Genomic DNA, 17,381 nt, shown 5'->3' with positions numbered 1-17,381 from the left:
TACGGCGGGGAGAAGAGGAGAGACACAGTGGAGGTGAGTGCAGGGAGTGTGCACATCGGACAGACAACGTGGAACAGGAAGAGACAGGAGTCTGCGCTTGATCAGAGACTGGCACCAGCGCTGGAGGGACTCCTGAATACAAGTGGAAGGAAAATCATGATCGGATCAAGAGGCATCATTTAAGTTAAGGTCTTAAAGCAGCAAAGCGGGGAGGAAAATATTTGTGACTTTAATGTCACTTTAAATCTGAACTCCGGACACAAAAACTTTACTTTCATTAAAATATATCCCTCAATAGCCACATAGGATATAAGTTCACTTGTGCATAACATCTGTCTTTGGAAGCCCTGCTATTATTACTTTGCAAAAGTAGCAGTGACATCATCACTGGGCTGCACATAACCCGTGAAGAGAGCAGAGCTGTGGGAGGGGCCCAGTAGACCCACCCACTACAGGCTGCCTACAGAAAATAAGAGGAGGGGGCGGAGACAAGACCAAACACCCTGCACAAGCAAAGAAAGCAGGAAAGACCGGTCTCTATTACAGGAAACAAAATGCAGAAGTTGTTGCACACTGGATGACTGCACATACGTGGAGGAAACTCTCAAAGAACTCTGAGACTCAACTACCAATACACATGTCTCTTGTATTCAGACAATATGTGTTTTGAACAGAGTTCAGCTTTACTCAATACTGATTTTATCTATATGTTTAGGCGCTGATCATCTCTTGATAAAGTTTCTCTTGCCTTGCATTTGAGCGAGCTGATCCTGTACCCCACTGTGGAGGACAGAAGAAATGTATTCAGAGTGAGCTGGTTAAATTGCTTTCTTAGACTTCTGTATGTGCCAGTGTGAACAAGCTGAAAAAGAGATAAAACATGGAAATGAATATTATTTTTTATAAACGAATAATGTTGTACGGAAGGATTAGACAACCTGGGCACTCCAGCTGTTGTGGAACTACAAGTCCAATGCGCCACAGCCACCAGCATGATTGCAAGAGGCAAAAGCATGATGGAAGTTGTAGTTTCAGCACAGCTGGAGTGCAAAGGTTGCTTACCCCTGACGTACAGCATATCAAAGAATGTTTGTGTTGACTCATTCATAAAGATAGTTTTAATGATTTTGTATAGATTTGCTTTATTTATTATGGTTAGGGCAGATAAAACAAAGGATTCAAAATATGCTTTTCTTTTTTTTTTTAATTCATCAAGAAAGTATGAAATAACGCAGTGTAATATTTGTCTTTTGAGCCAGCACTTGTAGCTCTAGTCTCCTTTTCATGTGTTTTCCAGAGACTCCTTAGTGCTGTTCTAAAAATCCTTTTTACAGAGTACAGTAGCTCAGCCTGAAATTTACACACACAGAAGTGACTTGTTCACAATAGATGGCTTTCCCCGAGGTTTTATTATGGTCTGAATAAAACCTCGGGGAAAGCCATCTATTATGAATAAGTCACGTCTATGGCCGGCACTTTGGGTTATCTGAAGAGATGTGCCGGCCATAGAGTCAGATCAGGTTGTTTGGAGCTTCTTCATTCCTTACTTTCTCTCCCCGCAGCAATTGCCGCCCTCTGGGAATCTGCCGCTCCAGGCAAACGCCTTGTTTGCCTCGCGGCAGATACGCCCCTGCTTACGTGGGCAGCTGATCTGCAATACATTCTTGTGCTAGACAATAGAAATCAATGTACAAGAGCAGCAGGATGTCTGCCAGTCTCTGTTGTTGGGTAAAGCCAATATAGCCCTCGTATAATAAAGTTATTACTGGAGGGGATTTCAAATGCAGCCACTTTTTTTTATCAAACCGCACAAAAGTGTGGTACTTTGTGGGGAAATAGTTTTTGAATGGCAGTCCAATGCAACTAGCTAATGCATTGCAACACATGTGTATTTAAATGCATCCAACAACACAATGATGTGAATTATCTGACCGTTGTAGTGAAACAAAAAGCAGGCTACTTAATGTTTGCAGTGTTCCTGCCGCCCCCTTTCCGGCCACAGCGTCCTAGGGGGTGCTAAGAGCCCGGCGGAAAATGTGTAAAGGTCATACAAATCTCCCTGCTAGCTCTTAGCAATCCAGGAGCTTTGGCCGGCATCCCGCTCAGCACCTGGCAACCAGTGATCTCAGGAGAGAGCTGGCACCCAGAACACAGAGATCTGCACATATCATGTCCTGTGATCCGGGTGATTGATACACCAATAATCGTCCTATACAAATCCACTAGTAATGGTGACCCCTGAGTACGGCTTACTTCTTACTTCAGCTGTCACTCAATGCCTGGACCCCGCCCACGAAATCTGCATAGCGCGTCTCGTCCAATCAGGCAGAGGGGGCGGGTTTCCGTCTTGCGAGGCGTCTGCCGATTGTTGGTGCTCCTGTGATCGGGGTTGTAGTGGCTGGAGCCGAGCGCTGTATACAGACAGACGCCCTGACAACTGGCTGTCACTGATCGCACACACACTGATGACACGATGTCAGTGGCAGGACTAAAGAAACAGTTCCATAAAGCCAGTCAGGTAAGACGATTTATCTCCGTGTGTGTGTCCCGATATCACACAGCACTAGTGATCACGTCGATGACCCCTCCCAAATCCAATCACATCTGTACACAATATAACATGTGGACCGTCCATCAATCTGTGCCCTGGTGTCGGTGCTGTACACACACTTAGATCACGTACACTGCCTCCTATCCTCCTGGCTCTACACACTTATTACTGTATAACATCTTCACTTTGTTTTCATCATCATCTTCATTGTCATAGCTGGGAGCTGCCCTATGTTTTCTATTACATGTGACGCTTTATGTTTTCTATTACATGTGAAGCTTTATGTTTTCTATTACATGTGACGCTTTATGCTTTCTATTACATGTGACGCTTTATGTTTTCTATTACATGTGACGCTTTATGTTTTCTACTACATGTGACGGTTTATGTTTTCTACTACATGTGACGCTTTATGCTTTCTATTACATGTGACGCTTTATGCTTTCTATTACATGTGACACTTTATGCTTTCTATTACATGTGACGCTTTATGCTTTCTATTACATGTGACGCTTTATGCTTTCTATTACATGTGACGCTTTATGTTTTCTATTACATGTGACGATTTATGTTTTCTATTACATGTGACGCTTTACGGTTTGTTTTACATGTGACGGTTTATGTTTTCTATTACAGTCCTTTTTATCAGTGTGTAGTCATCATTTAACATGCTGTAGGGAGAATCTCATATGTATGTTCTGAACTCGGGATGACGGTGTATGGTCATGGCATGGATTGTGAATAATATTGGGATTTAGGATGGCAGTGACATCAATAATACATCGGTGTCTGGTTAGCGGCGTTTGCTTGATGAATATGTGCAATTACACGAAGCTTTTGGGAAACGATATGAGAATTATACAGTCCAGTGTCAATGATAAATCCGGAATAATGGCTTCATTGCTCAGATTTATATATATATACAGTATGAAGAGATCATATTATAGAGATCAGTTATACGAAGAGATGACTACTCTGGGGAAATGTTTTATTAACCCTTGTAGTGGGGCTACCCGGCACTGAAAGTGTTAAGTGCTTGTTTGGGTCTAGGGAAGGAAAATAACAAAGTTATTTATGTCGGGCTTTCGGTCACGGACCGAGAGCCGACAGTTGCAGCAGAGAGGAGGGGACCCAGCGGCATACCTTATCCCACCGGGTGAATGTCCCCTCCTCTCTCTGCTGGTGTCCATCACCAAGATGGCCTCCGGCAGGTATCACATAGATGGCCACGCATGCGCGATGACGCCACGGCGGGTTGTCACCCGGTATCCGCTCCAGGTGACACCTGGCCTTGGGATGCCCCTGATGCTAGTTACCTTTTAACCCAGCGATTAAGTGAGGCTTGAATTGAGCATGGTCCTCCCAGAAAGCCCCCATACGAGTGGCATACTGCACCATTCTTTTGGATGCTCTGGATTCTGCCGCTGGTCATTTGCAGATTACGTAACAAGTTTTTTTTTTTTTTAAACTAAAGGGTCCTAAAGAAGCACATACTTGCGAAACGCGTTGAGCGTACTATTAATAATCTGCCCAATCCCAATGTTTTTAAAGGAGAACTATGGGGTAAGTGTTTTTTCCCATAGTTCTCCTAAGGGTCACGGGAGGACATAAACTACAGCTACAGCTCGCGGTATATTGAGACTGCCGCAGCCAAGACGGATCCCGACAATGCTGTCAAGATCCACCCAGTTGCGTGAGTGACAGCTGGCTCTGCCTATCTAGTGGCAGAGCCAGCTGTACCCTCCCCCGTCAGTGCCGCCAATCAGCGCTGGAGGATCGGAGAGGGGGGAATCCCTACGGGAAGCGGTGAGTGACAGTCACGGCGCTCTGCAGGGACATGATCGAGAAGTGAGCGAGCGACGATATGTGTTCGCTCACTTCCCGATCTATTGAGCCGACGTGTGACAGTTTCATCGTCACACGTCGGCTCGAACTATGAGGTTGAGTGAAAATCCCTGACCTCATAGTTCTCCTTTAAATATGTGTTTTAAAAAAAAAAATGTATTAATCAAATTAGTTTTTTTTGTAACAAAAGAACATGAATATGTACTAATTGCGGCACTTAAAAAGCCCCAGGTGCCTTCTAGTTGTTTCCATCCTAGTTACCCTTAGTCATGTCTCCAAAAACAAACCATGTTTGTCTTCTCATATTTGGGGTTCTCAGTTCCTCATGAAGATTGGATAGAATGCGCCAGAGTCCTTCTACTTCAGTAATTGTTACTTTGTCACTACAAGCTATATAAATTGGTGTCCTCCCCAAAAAATGTTTTTCAGCTGGGAGGGCAAAAGTAAACTAAAGGTCAGGAAGGGAAACCTTGCACAAATGTTTATGAACTCTATATTATCCATAAAAATATACACGTTTGTAGTGCACACAAACTTAATATAATGTCATCATTTTCCTTGAAATTATAAAGATGAGACTGTGTCAAGTTAATTACTATAATTAACGACACATTAAAACTACAGCTAATAAACTTTACAGATAAACCTGAAAGATGGTCCTAATGTTTCAGATTTCTCCTACCTTTGGCATGTATGCGGGTATCTGATGTGTTGTACAATAGGTGTTTAGGTACGTACACATGTCCTTGCTATGTATGTGTATGTGTGTGTGTGTGGGGGTGGGGAGTTACATTATTTTCCTGCTTGTAACTGTTATTTGTTTGTATATTATTACTTAAACTGACACTAAACTCAGGAGTTGTATCTTAAAAATACATTCAAGTACCTGAACTATTAACATAAATGTATCTTATTTGTGTATCACTCGGCTGTAGATCCTCAAATCATATCTGAATTGGTGCCGACACTGTCCTTCCTTCTGGAGGGGGGCTACTTTTGTTCCCCATGGTCCCTGTGTGTGTTGTAAAGTAGTCACTGCTCCAAGCTCACTCCCGTGTGATGGACTACAATCTCATGTTTAGTTTACTAATTTGTATTGAGATTGTAGTCTATCACAGGAGCAAGCATGGAGCTGTGACTACTTCACAACACACACATAGGGATCATGGGGAACAAAAGCAGCCACCCTCCAGAAGGAAGGACAAAATCTATATACATTTAGAGATGATTGGAAGATCTACAGCCAAGTGATACACAATTAAGGTACATTATTGTTAATAGTTAAAGTGGACCTTTACCCTTATCCCGTGTGATGGACTACAATCTCATGTTTAGTTTCCCATACACTTTACAACCCTCGCAAGACTTTTGTTTTGCGAGGTTTGTAAAGTACTTAAAAAAACGTACGATCTGCCCATCTTGGACAGGCAGATCGTACTTGCGATCATCGCAAGCCCGCCCCCTTGAGGGGCGGGCTTGCGATGACTGCAATGAGGGGCGGGCTTGCGAGGACGGCAAACGGGCAGTGTGCGCGTTTGTTACCAAACCTGTCAGCATTTAACCACTATTGATTCCTTGATCATTGTCTCTTAAGGTGTCCATACACCTTACCACCATCGCACACCGGCACGTTCGGTAGTTGTCGAACAAGCAGGCCACTAACCCGCCGAGAATCGTACGATTCTCTGCGGTTTTTCAAGCCTGCTTGTTCGACGGAAGACGTGCGACCGTACAGTAGAAATGGTCGCACGCCGTCCATACACTTTGCGATTATCGTACGTTCGCGGGATTTCACACGATTCTCGTACGAGAATCATACAGTGCCATATACCTTACAATTATGTGCAGATTTTCTGTGGTCAGATGGAAATAGTGCAACAGATTGGCCCAGGTGAAGATTACTCCATCCACACAGTTAAGTGTATATTGAGGAATCTGTTGCACCTTTTCTATCTGACCACAGAAAATCTGCAGATAAGTGTAAGGCTGGGCACACACCTTACAACCATCGCAAGACTTTTGTCTTGCGATGGTTGTAAGGTACTTAAAAAACCGTACGATCTGCCTATCTTGCATAGGCAGATCGTACATGCGATGATCGCAAGCCACGCCCCCTGGGGCGGGCTTACTATGACCGCAATGCCGAACGGTGCAGTGTGCGCTTGCCGTACTGCTTTTATCGTACGAACATGCCACAAACCCGCCGAACATCGTACGATGCTCGGTGGGTTTTCGAACATGTCCGTAAGTTAAAAGTCTTGCGACCTTACAGTAGTAGAGGTCGCACGGCTTCCACACACCTTAAGATAATCGTACGATCGCGGGATTGCCCGCGATTATTGTACGATTATCGTAAGGTGTGTGGGGACTTTAAGGTGTATGGCACGCTTTAGGCTCCATTCACATATAGCGCTTGCTTGTCCCATGTGGTTTTCTGTGTGGAAGACCGCATGGCATGCAAGCGCTGCATGGATTCTGCTCGATTGCGGCTACTACTATAGCCGCGGATGTGCGGAATCCGCCATAAAATTGCGCTTGTACTATTTTGCAGGACATGTGGTTTCGTACTGCGTGGCTGCCTGCAAAAGTATGAACAATGCACATTAACGTGCACTGTTTTTTATGTTTCCATGCGTATTTGTACAGCCGAATACGCGCCGACAACCGCTCCAGTGTGAATGGAGCCTAGGACATAAAAAGGGTTGATTTACTAAAGGTGAATAGGCTGTTCACTTTGCAAGGAACTTTAGCTTAGTGAATGTGGTGAAAATCTACTTTGCAAAGAATATCCAATCACGAGCAAGGAAAATAAAATCAGTATTTAATTCTTGCACATGATCGGATGATGGAAGTCACCAGAGCTTCACCTCTCTTAGCTAAGGGAGAAGTTAACAGCCTATTTGCGTTCAGTAAATCCACCCCATAAACATAATACATTTAGTGACTCACAGGCAAAGGCTCCCAGCTGTACAATCAGCCCCACCCACTCATTTTGAATTATCACCCTCCTTGTATAATATCATTTCCATATACCTACTATGTATGATGTATAATGATAATACATTTGGCGGAATTTATCAAAACTAGAGCAAACAGAATCTGTAGCAGTTGCCCGAAATAACCAATCAGCTTCTACCTTTCATTTCCAAAGCTTAACTGAACTAACTGAAGAGAGAAGCTGATTGGCTGCCCTGGGCAACTGCTCCAGATTCTGTCTGCTCCAGTTTTTGAAACATTTCCCCTATAATATCTTTGTTAATAAAGTGCCATACACACTGTAGATCAGACCTGGGCATTTTCCAGCCCTTTGTCTGTTGCTGTCCCACCTGCTGAACTGCACTCCGCTATGGCTAGTTGACAGTGGATGCACCGGTCTTCAAGGACTGCGTTACTTTTCAGACCATGGTTGCTAGGACCGCTGGCATCCTAGCAACCAATGACGACAGGGGTCCTCCTCTGAAGTCACTGGTTGCTAGGACTGCTGAGCTGTCGTAGCAACCAGTGGCAAATGTGAGCATTACCGCTCTCTTCTGTCCTCTCCTGCAGCTCCCACAGGGGCCTGTTAAAAATAAATAAATAAATCGGCATGTGCAGGGAGGTTTGTCATGTGCATTAGAAACTGTGGCTGCCGTCCCCAGCCCCCCTTTATTACAGCAGTCCAGCGGCCAGCTCATTCTCTGTGAAGCCGGCCGCTTATATGTAGTTTAAGGTTATGACGAGCAGATTCAACCAGCCTTTCCTGCCCAGCGGGAATAATGCATGTTACCATTCAATGCACCTATCGTACGTTACAGTGAAGCACTACTTTTTTCAGTATTGGGGTACTATGCATTGAGGCGCAGTTGATCTCATTGCAGGCAGGAGGTGCGTTTGGGGTGCCATTCAAATGAATGGCAACACAATGCACCTGCCACACTGTAATACACAGTCGGTGCATTGTGCAGTACCGTGTGCTAATCGGTTTGGCCCTCCACAGCCTTCCCAGTTTGGAGTTGGCCATGAGAGAAAATGATTAGCCCAATCCTGCTGTAGATCCTTCCATAGCCAATGTAGTATGAATTTACTGTTTGCTACTGTACAATAAATCCGGGAGATGTATAATTTAAGGTAGACCATTTGATTTTGGATGGAGGATGATGTGGGTAGGGGGCTTCTGCATGTAAAATAAACTCTGGGCTTCCAGGTGAAGATTCAGCAGCATGTTGTTCTCCTGCAATCTCCTGATCTCATTTACTAGCACAGTCTGCTGACTATTAGAGGGCACATCTGGCAAAGTGGAGTCAGAGTAGTAACCGCACGACTTGGGTTCTTTACATGACAGCCACAGACAACACCATATAGCTCTGTATGCATGTTACCATCCTTCAGACCAGACTAACATAGATTAACATAGAATATTTCTTAACTTGATCTTCTTCTAAAATATAAAATTAGTGTGGATTCTTAGATTTTAAAATGCAAAATATGCAAACAAAAAAAATGCAGCAACTATCCTCTGTAAACAAAAAACTCAGAACTTCCTGGGTTCTTATTTATTATTTTATCGCACATATTCCCAGTACAATCTCAAAGCTTATTACCTCGGCTTCCAAGGGTATCTGAAATGCTCCGACATCAGACGTACATTTGCTTTGATGGGTTGAATCCAGTGCGATGAAAGATGGTGACACAACGGATCGGATTTTTCATTCTTTGTAGTGAGGATTTACAAATCATTGTTTTTCCATTTCAGGAAACAGGTATTTCCTGCATCAGAGTGATGTGTGTTCAGGCCCACATTATTCAACAAATAACACATGTACAAGGATATTCGAGCATTCCTTTGCTTTTGAAGGCTAGGCCATTGTGGACCTTATTTATAAACCTGTCTTAAAGAAGAACTCTAGGTAAAAAATGTATTAACCTTTGCAGTGGGGCTACCCTCACACTGCAAAGGTTAAGTGCTCATTTTTGGCTAGTTATACTCACTCGATGCTCCTAGCCAGCGAGGATCGGGGAGTATAATTTTGTTATTTCTGACTCTAGGCAAAAACAAGCACTTAACCCTAGCAGTGCGGAGGTAGCCCCACTACAAGGGTTAATAACATTTCTACCCGGAGTTCTGCTTTACAGAAAATGTGTTGCTGGCAACCTATTACAACCCGATTTCAGACTTTTTCCAAATCCAACTCGCAAATTATTTTCCAGGAGAGAATAGAATATGCTTGGATGCTTTAGCTTGCTCAAGGTTTTTCTGCCCATACAACATTTTATAAATAAGGCTGCTATGACTTCATGGTTGGAAGTAACTTCTGCTCTGCCCTAAAATAAAAATATTTGAGGTCCTGGCTCTCGCATTCTTGAATTATGTAACATTGCGATTTAATATGCTGTGGTGCTGGGACATCTGCGTTGGGTGTGATCTTTGGTAGGTTGTTGGCTGTTTAGTATACATTTTTAATAGGGCTGTGGAAATTAAAGATTAATTTCTCGATTAATCGTTAAACTTTTTAATCGATTAAAATTATTTTGATCGCTAATGAAAACACTCACCTCTCCGCCGCCTTCCGGGAGTCCCGTCGACTCCTCCCCCCTTCCCCAAGTGGCTCCGTCGGCTAACGAAGGGAAGGGGGGAGGAGTCCGGTGACGTCGATGTCCGTGATGGCTAACGAGGGGAAGGGGGAGGAGTCCAGTGACGTTGATGTCCGTGACGTCATCGGACTCCTCCCCCCTTCATTAGCCGACGGAGCCACTTGGGCCGGTGAGTTTGCCCAAGAAACCTTCTGCACGAGTGCCAGCCAAGGCATTGGCCTATACACATACAGCACATCAATGAAGTAATAAAAGGAACTAGGATCACACTAATCCCGGACTTTATTATTCTGAGTTGCCCCACTCAAGCGGCGGCCATATTGAGTGGGGCACATGAGATTAATAAGGTGCTGGATTAGTGTGATCCTAGTTCATTTTATTACTTCATTGCTGTGCTGTATGTATATAGGCCAATGTAGTTGGATCTGTATGTGCGTTATAATTAATCGATTACATTTTTTTTCGATTAATCGAACACAAAAATTTTAATAATTACCAGCCCTAGTTTTTAATAGACTCTTGATGCAAGTCTGTTAGTGTTAAACTACAGTTGTTAAAATGCCATCATGTTTGTCTTAAAGTGTCCCTACCCACTAGGAGAACAAATATAAAATTGACCTAGACCAATGGTACACTAAACATGTATAGCTTGTGGTATTGTGTGGCAATCCCACTGTAGAATTGGGTGTTATGATCACTTGGGACTCTCAGCCAGAAGGGCTGAGACGTTTCAGGAAGCAAGGGTTTGTCGGGATTATGTTTGGGATCCTGGAACTGGGAGGTTTCATGGTGAACCAGGAGGGAAGATGAGATCCCCAGTCCTGTGTCCAGGCTTTATCAGTGGCCAGCACTCGATAATTGCACAGGGGTGCACAGCCATTAAGAAAAGGATGCTGGCAAGGGAATTAGCTCCTGCTCATAAATAGAAACAGACTGTGGTCAGGTGTTAGGAGAACTTCCCCAGAAGTCAGAGAGGAGTCAGGTGAGCTCCTACTGGGATAGGAAAGGACGGTGTTCAGGAGTCAGGAGGACTTCCCCAGAATTTAAAGTGGAGTCAGGTGGTGTGTGTGCTGGAGGCACACTAAAGGTGCCCATACACCTTACGATTATCGTACGATAATCGTATGCGATCGACTTTTCGTACGACAATCGTAACGTGTGAATAGAGTGCCCGACCGATAGTACTGTACAATCGTACGACTTTTAGCGGTCAAGCATGTTTGAAAACTTTGCTAGATCGTACGATTTTCGTAAGGTTGCTGGCGTTTCCGTCCGTCAAAAGTCGTACGATCTACACTGCGCTTGCGCTAACGAAAATACGGCAAATCATTTACCGCATTTCGTCCAGGTGCTTTTCGTTAATTACGGCTAAATTAATCTTGCGATCATCGAGGCAGGATGGGGCCGTCGTACGAAAATCGTACGACGGTTCGATCATCGGACGAAAAGTTTCGTCCGATAATCGTAAGGTGTATGGGCACCTTAAGACAGCCAGGGAGGCTGAGAGAGAACTGGTGAGGCTAGGAAAGCCGTGAGCCTGAGGGGCCACTGGTACAAGTTAGGACTGCACTTCAAAGAGGACCAGTGGGTCAAAAGTGCTAATGTTAACAGTGGAAGCCAGGAGGCTATTCTTGTGTTGTTTTGAAGCCTTGCATTAATGTTATGTTGTACAACCACTGCAAAGGGTATCTAAGATGGATGTATGAACTTTTTTTTTGAATAAAAGTGGGCTACCAAGCCCTTAAACAGAAGATATTGCGAGTAGACCGCTTTTTTAAGCGCTATATGTGCTAATATCCCCGAACATCACAAGCTGTATCAAACCTCCCAACCTCTATAGGTGGGAAAGAGGGGCACCTGGTGGGCAGGGCAGGCTGGTGGGAAAGTGGGTGCGGTTAGATGGTGGGGTTTAAATTTGGTATGGCTTACCCATAATTGTTGTGTATATGCATTGCATATAATGCCGTAACATAAAATACCCAAGCATACCTTATTTACAGTGCTAAAATTGGCTTTTAATTATATACACACCGCATAGAAAAATACTATTCACATTTATGCTCAGGGCATGCAACAGACTGCTAACAATACATATGCTGTAATAATGACTTGGGCGTTACCTTTGAGCTGCTCATGTGTTTCTGAAAAAGATGAATTGCAAATGTACTGCTAACCAAGCTGATTTGCTTGCTTAGCTGATTCCTCTACCAGCATCAGCTGGTCCTTATGCAGTTTGAAGGCCAGCAAAGGCAACAAACGATTCCAAGGTAATGTGGGGTAAGTTAAAGCATATCTAAATCCAAAAGCAAAAATGTAATATATTGCAATTTACCAATCCTTAAATGTGGTGGTAGCATTAGTTTTCTATGTCCTTTATTTTCACCTGGTGATCCAACCATTAAGTCTGTTATTTTTCAACTTCCATTAACAAGCCAAGCTGTCTAGAAAAAGTGGTCAGATTTTATCCATATATGTAAAACCTTTATCCCAAAAGGAAAATAAACTGTCAATGTAACTGCTTAGAATGTGTTAGCTGGGTTCAGATTTCATTAGTTAGTCAAATCCATCTACATATCCTTTTGTAGCTAACATTACCCTTTCCACAGGGCGACAATGCTGTTGTCAAAGGGTGTTTGTTACTCCTCCATAGAGTGGAATCACCCTAAGACAGAAAATATGTTACTCGCCCTCCCGTGAAATGAAAGGAAAGCCTAAAAAAAATAATGCAGCCAGCACAAATAAAGATTGGTAAACTGCAATGTATCACGTTTTTGGGTTCAGATACACTTTATGTAGAAGCAATGGATTGTTCGATCTACTATGTCCTTGTCACCGCAAGCAGGTTCATCAATAATATCTCTGCGCCACCATCCCTATTACCACACACATGCTACTGTCAATACAAGGGGGGTTATTCTCCTGCTGGCTGATGCTTCTTGCAAAATCCTTCCTGCATACTGCCTTCTCTGCCACTGGATATTGCCCTGTGTGGCTATATCCCGCCCATTCCTTCTTGCCCTCTCCTCCATCCACAGAACTTGTACTACTATTGTCCCACAATGCACTGTGTTCTGTAATTGAGCAGTGGAGATCCTGTAATTCATCCACTCCTCCATTCACAGAACACAATGCATTGTGGGAGAATAGTAGTATGAGTTCTCTGAATGGAGCATAGGGTATGAATGGTGGGTGAGCAGCAGAACTCTTCATGCTAGCAGCAGATGCTGTTAACTAGGGATGAGCTCATGTTCGGACCAAACCCAGTCTGAACCTGAGCTCCTCTGAACCCAGAAGGAAGCCCTCCTGAACACAAAAGAAAGCTCTTTCTGTGCCGCTCAGTGCCGCTCAATCAGCTGTGGGCAGGGACATAAACAAAAGGGCGGGATGCTTAACTAAGTAAAGGGGGATGGATGCAGGGACGTGATTGACCTTATATGGCTAAATGCCTATATTTGGTAAATTACATTTATCTAATATGACTATGTAGCCATTTAAGGTAAGTGATGTCAGCACAAGCATCCCACCCCTTTGTTTACATGTAGCTGTGGGGCAGGGAATGCCCGGCCTGTAGCTGACTGGGTGGAATTACTGTTGGCAATTCCTTGTTGGTAGGAGCTCAGGTTGAAATATGAGCTTATCCCTACTGTTAGCCCATACAGCACCAAAAGATAGCCAATCAAGGCAATATCTGGGAGATATAAAGATGGCATGACGGGAGGTCTGCAGGAGATGGCATAGACACCTTTACAAATAAACGAATGTGTTTGAAATTCACATTTTCTTGATGGGTTTGCTTTAAAGATTTATAGATTTTTCATTAACAAGGCAGTTCTTCCATTCAGTTCTTCTATTTCCCTCAAGTCACATCATTGTGCTAAATGGGATTCTTCAGATCTTAAGATGATTGAAATACAAACACATTTCATCTTTGAAAGTATAGATCTTGGCTGAGAGGACCTGGCACTGAACATCTTGTCTTATTACAACATCTTAATGACTCCAAGAAGGGCTGCCATTACACTCCCCTTTGTAAAATGTGAGCACAAATGTTGACCTGATCTCCAAGCCTGCACAGCGTATTCAATCCTCAACGCCATTGAATCAGCTGCTATGCATTATTAACACGTTGTTGTCATCACATGTAGAAATGCAGACCTGCTAATAGGTTACATTTTTATGGATGTTCATGCTGAATTACTGATTAGTCAGAAGCCGGCCTGTGATTCTTTCTCTCCATTCAGCTGCTCTTCTTGACAGCTATAGTCTATTCACAAGGTTTTCATTTTGGATTCAAGCACTGTGAATAATGAAAACTGGATGATATATACTCAAGGGAAAAGAAGCATTTTGTTTCCATGTAACTGTGCTAGTTTAGTGTTTTAGTAATGGTGTGCATGTTTAATGGTCGATATTTGACCAAAAATCAACTGGTACATGGTAATTGCACACCAAAGTGTTTTGGTCGAAAAACCTTTCTTGTTACCTTATTCCCAAGTGTATTTTTTCTTCCTTTTTTGCAGTACCGGCTGCATTGATGTCACTGCTTACAAAGTGAACCATTATATATGGTTGCAGGGCATGAGTAAGGCTGGCCATACACTGATGCTCCATTCCCCCATCCACACTGATGGCAAATCCTCCCCCCTGGCCGGGCTGTTGGATGCTGTTGGATGCAACCACTGTTTGCCCAAGAATTTTTGGATCGGCTCCAACAAAAGTTAATTTAAATATTTCTTAAATTTTTGTCAAACGGTAGAAGTTTCCTGAGGGGGCCACACGCTGGGTGAATTTTGACCAGTGTATGCGCACACTGGCTCGTTCGGCAGTTGTCAAACCAGCAGGCTAGAAACCCGCCGAGAATCGTAAGATTCTCGGCGGGTTTTCTAGCCTGCTGGTTTGACAAAAGACGTGCGACTGTACAGTAAAAACGGTTGCACGCCTTCCATACACCTTGTGATTATCGTACGATCGCGGGAATTCCCACGATTATCGTACGATAATCGCAAGGTGCATGGGCACCTTTATCTACTCCTAGCAGTCAAGTAATCAGTGGCTTGCCTGAATATTCCTTTCTTGCAGCAGCAGATTGTCACACAACCATTTTTGTTTACCATAGGAGTGCAGAGTGACATTGTGGAAAAAAGCAGTAGAGTAGGCCTATAATCAGTAGGCCCATAATAAGGACCATGTGTGTTGGAGCACAGCGTCCTTTCAGGCCTGATGCATTCTGTTGTCAGGAGACAGAAATCCACTCTTCTACAGAAAACAATTGTTCATTCTGCAAATATCACTCTGCACTGCATTTCCCTTCTATTACTCTGAGGATCTTCACAAAAATGTCATGGAGGAAAGATAGGAGCTAGGATGCCTATTTAAGCAAGTCTGTACTAGGTACTCTTGGGTAACATTTTTTTTCTTAGTCCAAAGTAAAATGGAATTCAGGAGCCAGTCTGCCCAATACAGCAGAATTGACTAAGACAGAAATCTTAGGCGTTAGGTAGCCAATGCTCCTTAAAAATGTCAGCCGGCATCTAACTTTTCAGGTTTCTCTAGTTGTTGTAAATCGAGCTGACTCCTAAAAATAATCTTGTTGGATTGGACAGCCCAGAATCTGAATTCCATTTTAATTTGTCTACCCCTGGACTAAGAACAATAATGTTTTAGGTTTTGGTATGGATGTACTAATACCAGTGTCAGTATCGGTGCTGACACTGGGCTTTTTCCCAAGTACTCGTTCTCGTGAAAATGCCCCGATACCAAAAAATCATACTGGCTATTTAATTTGTCAAATTAAGCGGCTGTCCTAGGTCCCGCGCTTGCATGGGACCTCGGCAGCCTTCTTGGGAATCGTGCGGCGCCTGTTTACAGCGCTTCAGCCCTCCAGACATCTCCACCGTCCTGAGACCCTCTGCACTCCTCCTGAGACTTTCCACACCCCTCCTGAGACTTTCCACACCCCTCCTGAGACTTTCCACACCCCTCCTGAGACTTTCCACATGCCTCCTGACATCCTCCACACCACTCCTGAGACCCTCCACACCACTCCTGAGATCCTCCGCCTGAGACATCAGGCCGGAGCGGAGAAGCAGCACAGAGTATGTAGTAATATATTATTCTGCATTGCTGTATAATGTATTGCTGGGATTTGTAGTCCTCTATCGCTGATGGTATTTATCTGCATTGCTATATACTGTATTGCTGGGATTTGTAGTCCTCTATAGCCGGTGCCATTCTGCATTGCTGTATAATGTATTGCTGGGATTTGTAGTCCTCTATAGCTGGTGGTATTCTGCATTGCTATATAATATATTGCTGAGAATTTGTAGTCGCTCTACAGCTTGGAGTCAGTGGCAGAACTACCAGGGTTGCAGCTGCTACCGGTTCCTGGCGCTCCACCACTGTCCTAAAATCATTAGTCTGTATTGTTCTTAAAAAGCTGTCACATGACACTAAAAAAAAGGTATCGGTAATTGGTATCGACGAGTACTTGAGGAAAAGTATCGGTACTGGGTCTGGAAAAAATATTATCAGTGCATCCCTAGATTTTGGAAACTAGACAGCTGGTTAGTGTATGGTTGAATCATTAATGGCCATATACAGGCAGATGCTCAAAACCACGCCTGTATGCAGTTAGGCATCTTCCTATTTTTTAATACAGTGGTACCTCGGTTCACGAACTTAATTCGTTCCGCGATTCTGGTCGCGAACCGATTTGGTCGTGAACCGAATCAAACTGTGATCAGACCGCAATCCCGACTAGAGGCAGCAGGTAAAAGGGCTGCGGTTGTATTCCTCATCCGAAGCGGAGTTCGTGAATGGAGGCAAAATTTTGCCGAACTTCTTGTTCGCAAAACCGAATTGTTCGCGAACAGAAGTGTTCGTGAACCGAGGTACCCGGGTAACTTGTGATGCCAGCACTTGTTTTCTCAATAGATTAATTTTATAAGTGCAGTAAAAGCTTTGTTACCTTTTCCTCATAGAAAGAAAAAAATATTAATCTGTTAAAAGGAGAACTATGGGGTTAAGGCTTTTCCCCATAGTTCTCAGGGTAACGTGAGGACACAAACTAGCGTCCTCCCGTCACCCTCTGCTGCTCGCGGCATACTGAGACGCCGCAGCTGAAGCAGATCCCGACAATTATGTCTGGATCCGCCCAGCTGCGTGACTGACAGCTAGCTCTGCCTATCTAGAGGCAGAGCTAGCTGTACCCGCCCCCTCCCCCGTCTGTTCCGCCAGTCAGCGCTGGCGGATCGGAAAATCCAGCCCCTGTTCTGTCACGGCAGAGAGCCGTGACAGGATCGAGAGGTGAGCGAACGCCGGTATGTGTTCGCTCACCTCCCGATCTACTGAGCCGACCTGTGACAGTCTTATTGTCACAGGTCGGCTAGAACTATGAGGTGAGTGAAAAGCACTC

At 44.0% G+C, this 17,381-nt stretch overlaps 1 protein-coding gene across 1 annotated transcript in view; it reads left to right on the top strand.

The window, feature by feature from the left end:
- Positions 1-2,334: 2,334 nt before the first annotated feature.
- The window catches only part of SH3GL3 (SH3 domain containing GRB2 like 3, endophilin A3), a 113,593-nt gene continuing 98,546 nt past the window's right edge, over positions 2,335-17,381 (top strand). Inside the window, exon 1 of the mRNA XM_018576687.1 lies at positions 2,335-2,518. Coding sequence (XP_018432189.1) covers positions 2,474-2,518 — 45 coding nt within the window. The 5' untranslated portion in view covers positions 2,335-2,473. The remainder of the gene's footprint in view (positions 2,519-17,381) is intronic.

Source organism: Nanorana parkeri, unplaced genomic scaffold (genome assembly GCF_000935625.1).
Source record: "Nanorana parkeri isolate BGI_ZX_2015 unplaced genomic scaffold, ASM93562v1 scaffold74, whole genome shotgun sequence".
Lineage (NCBI taxonomy): Eukaryota > Metazoa > Chordata > Amphibia > Anura > Dicroglossidae > Nanorana > Nanorana parkeri.
This window is presented reverse-complemented; position numbering and strand designations above follow the sequence as displayed.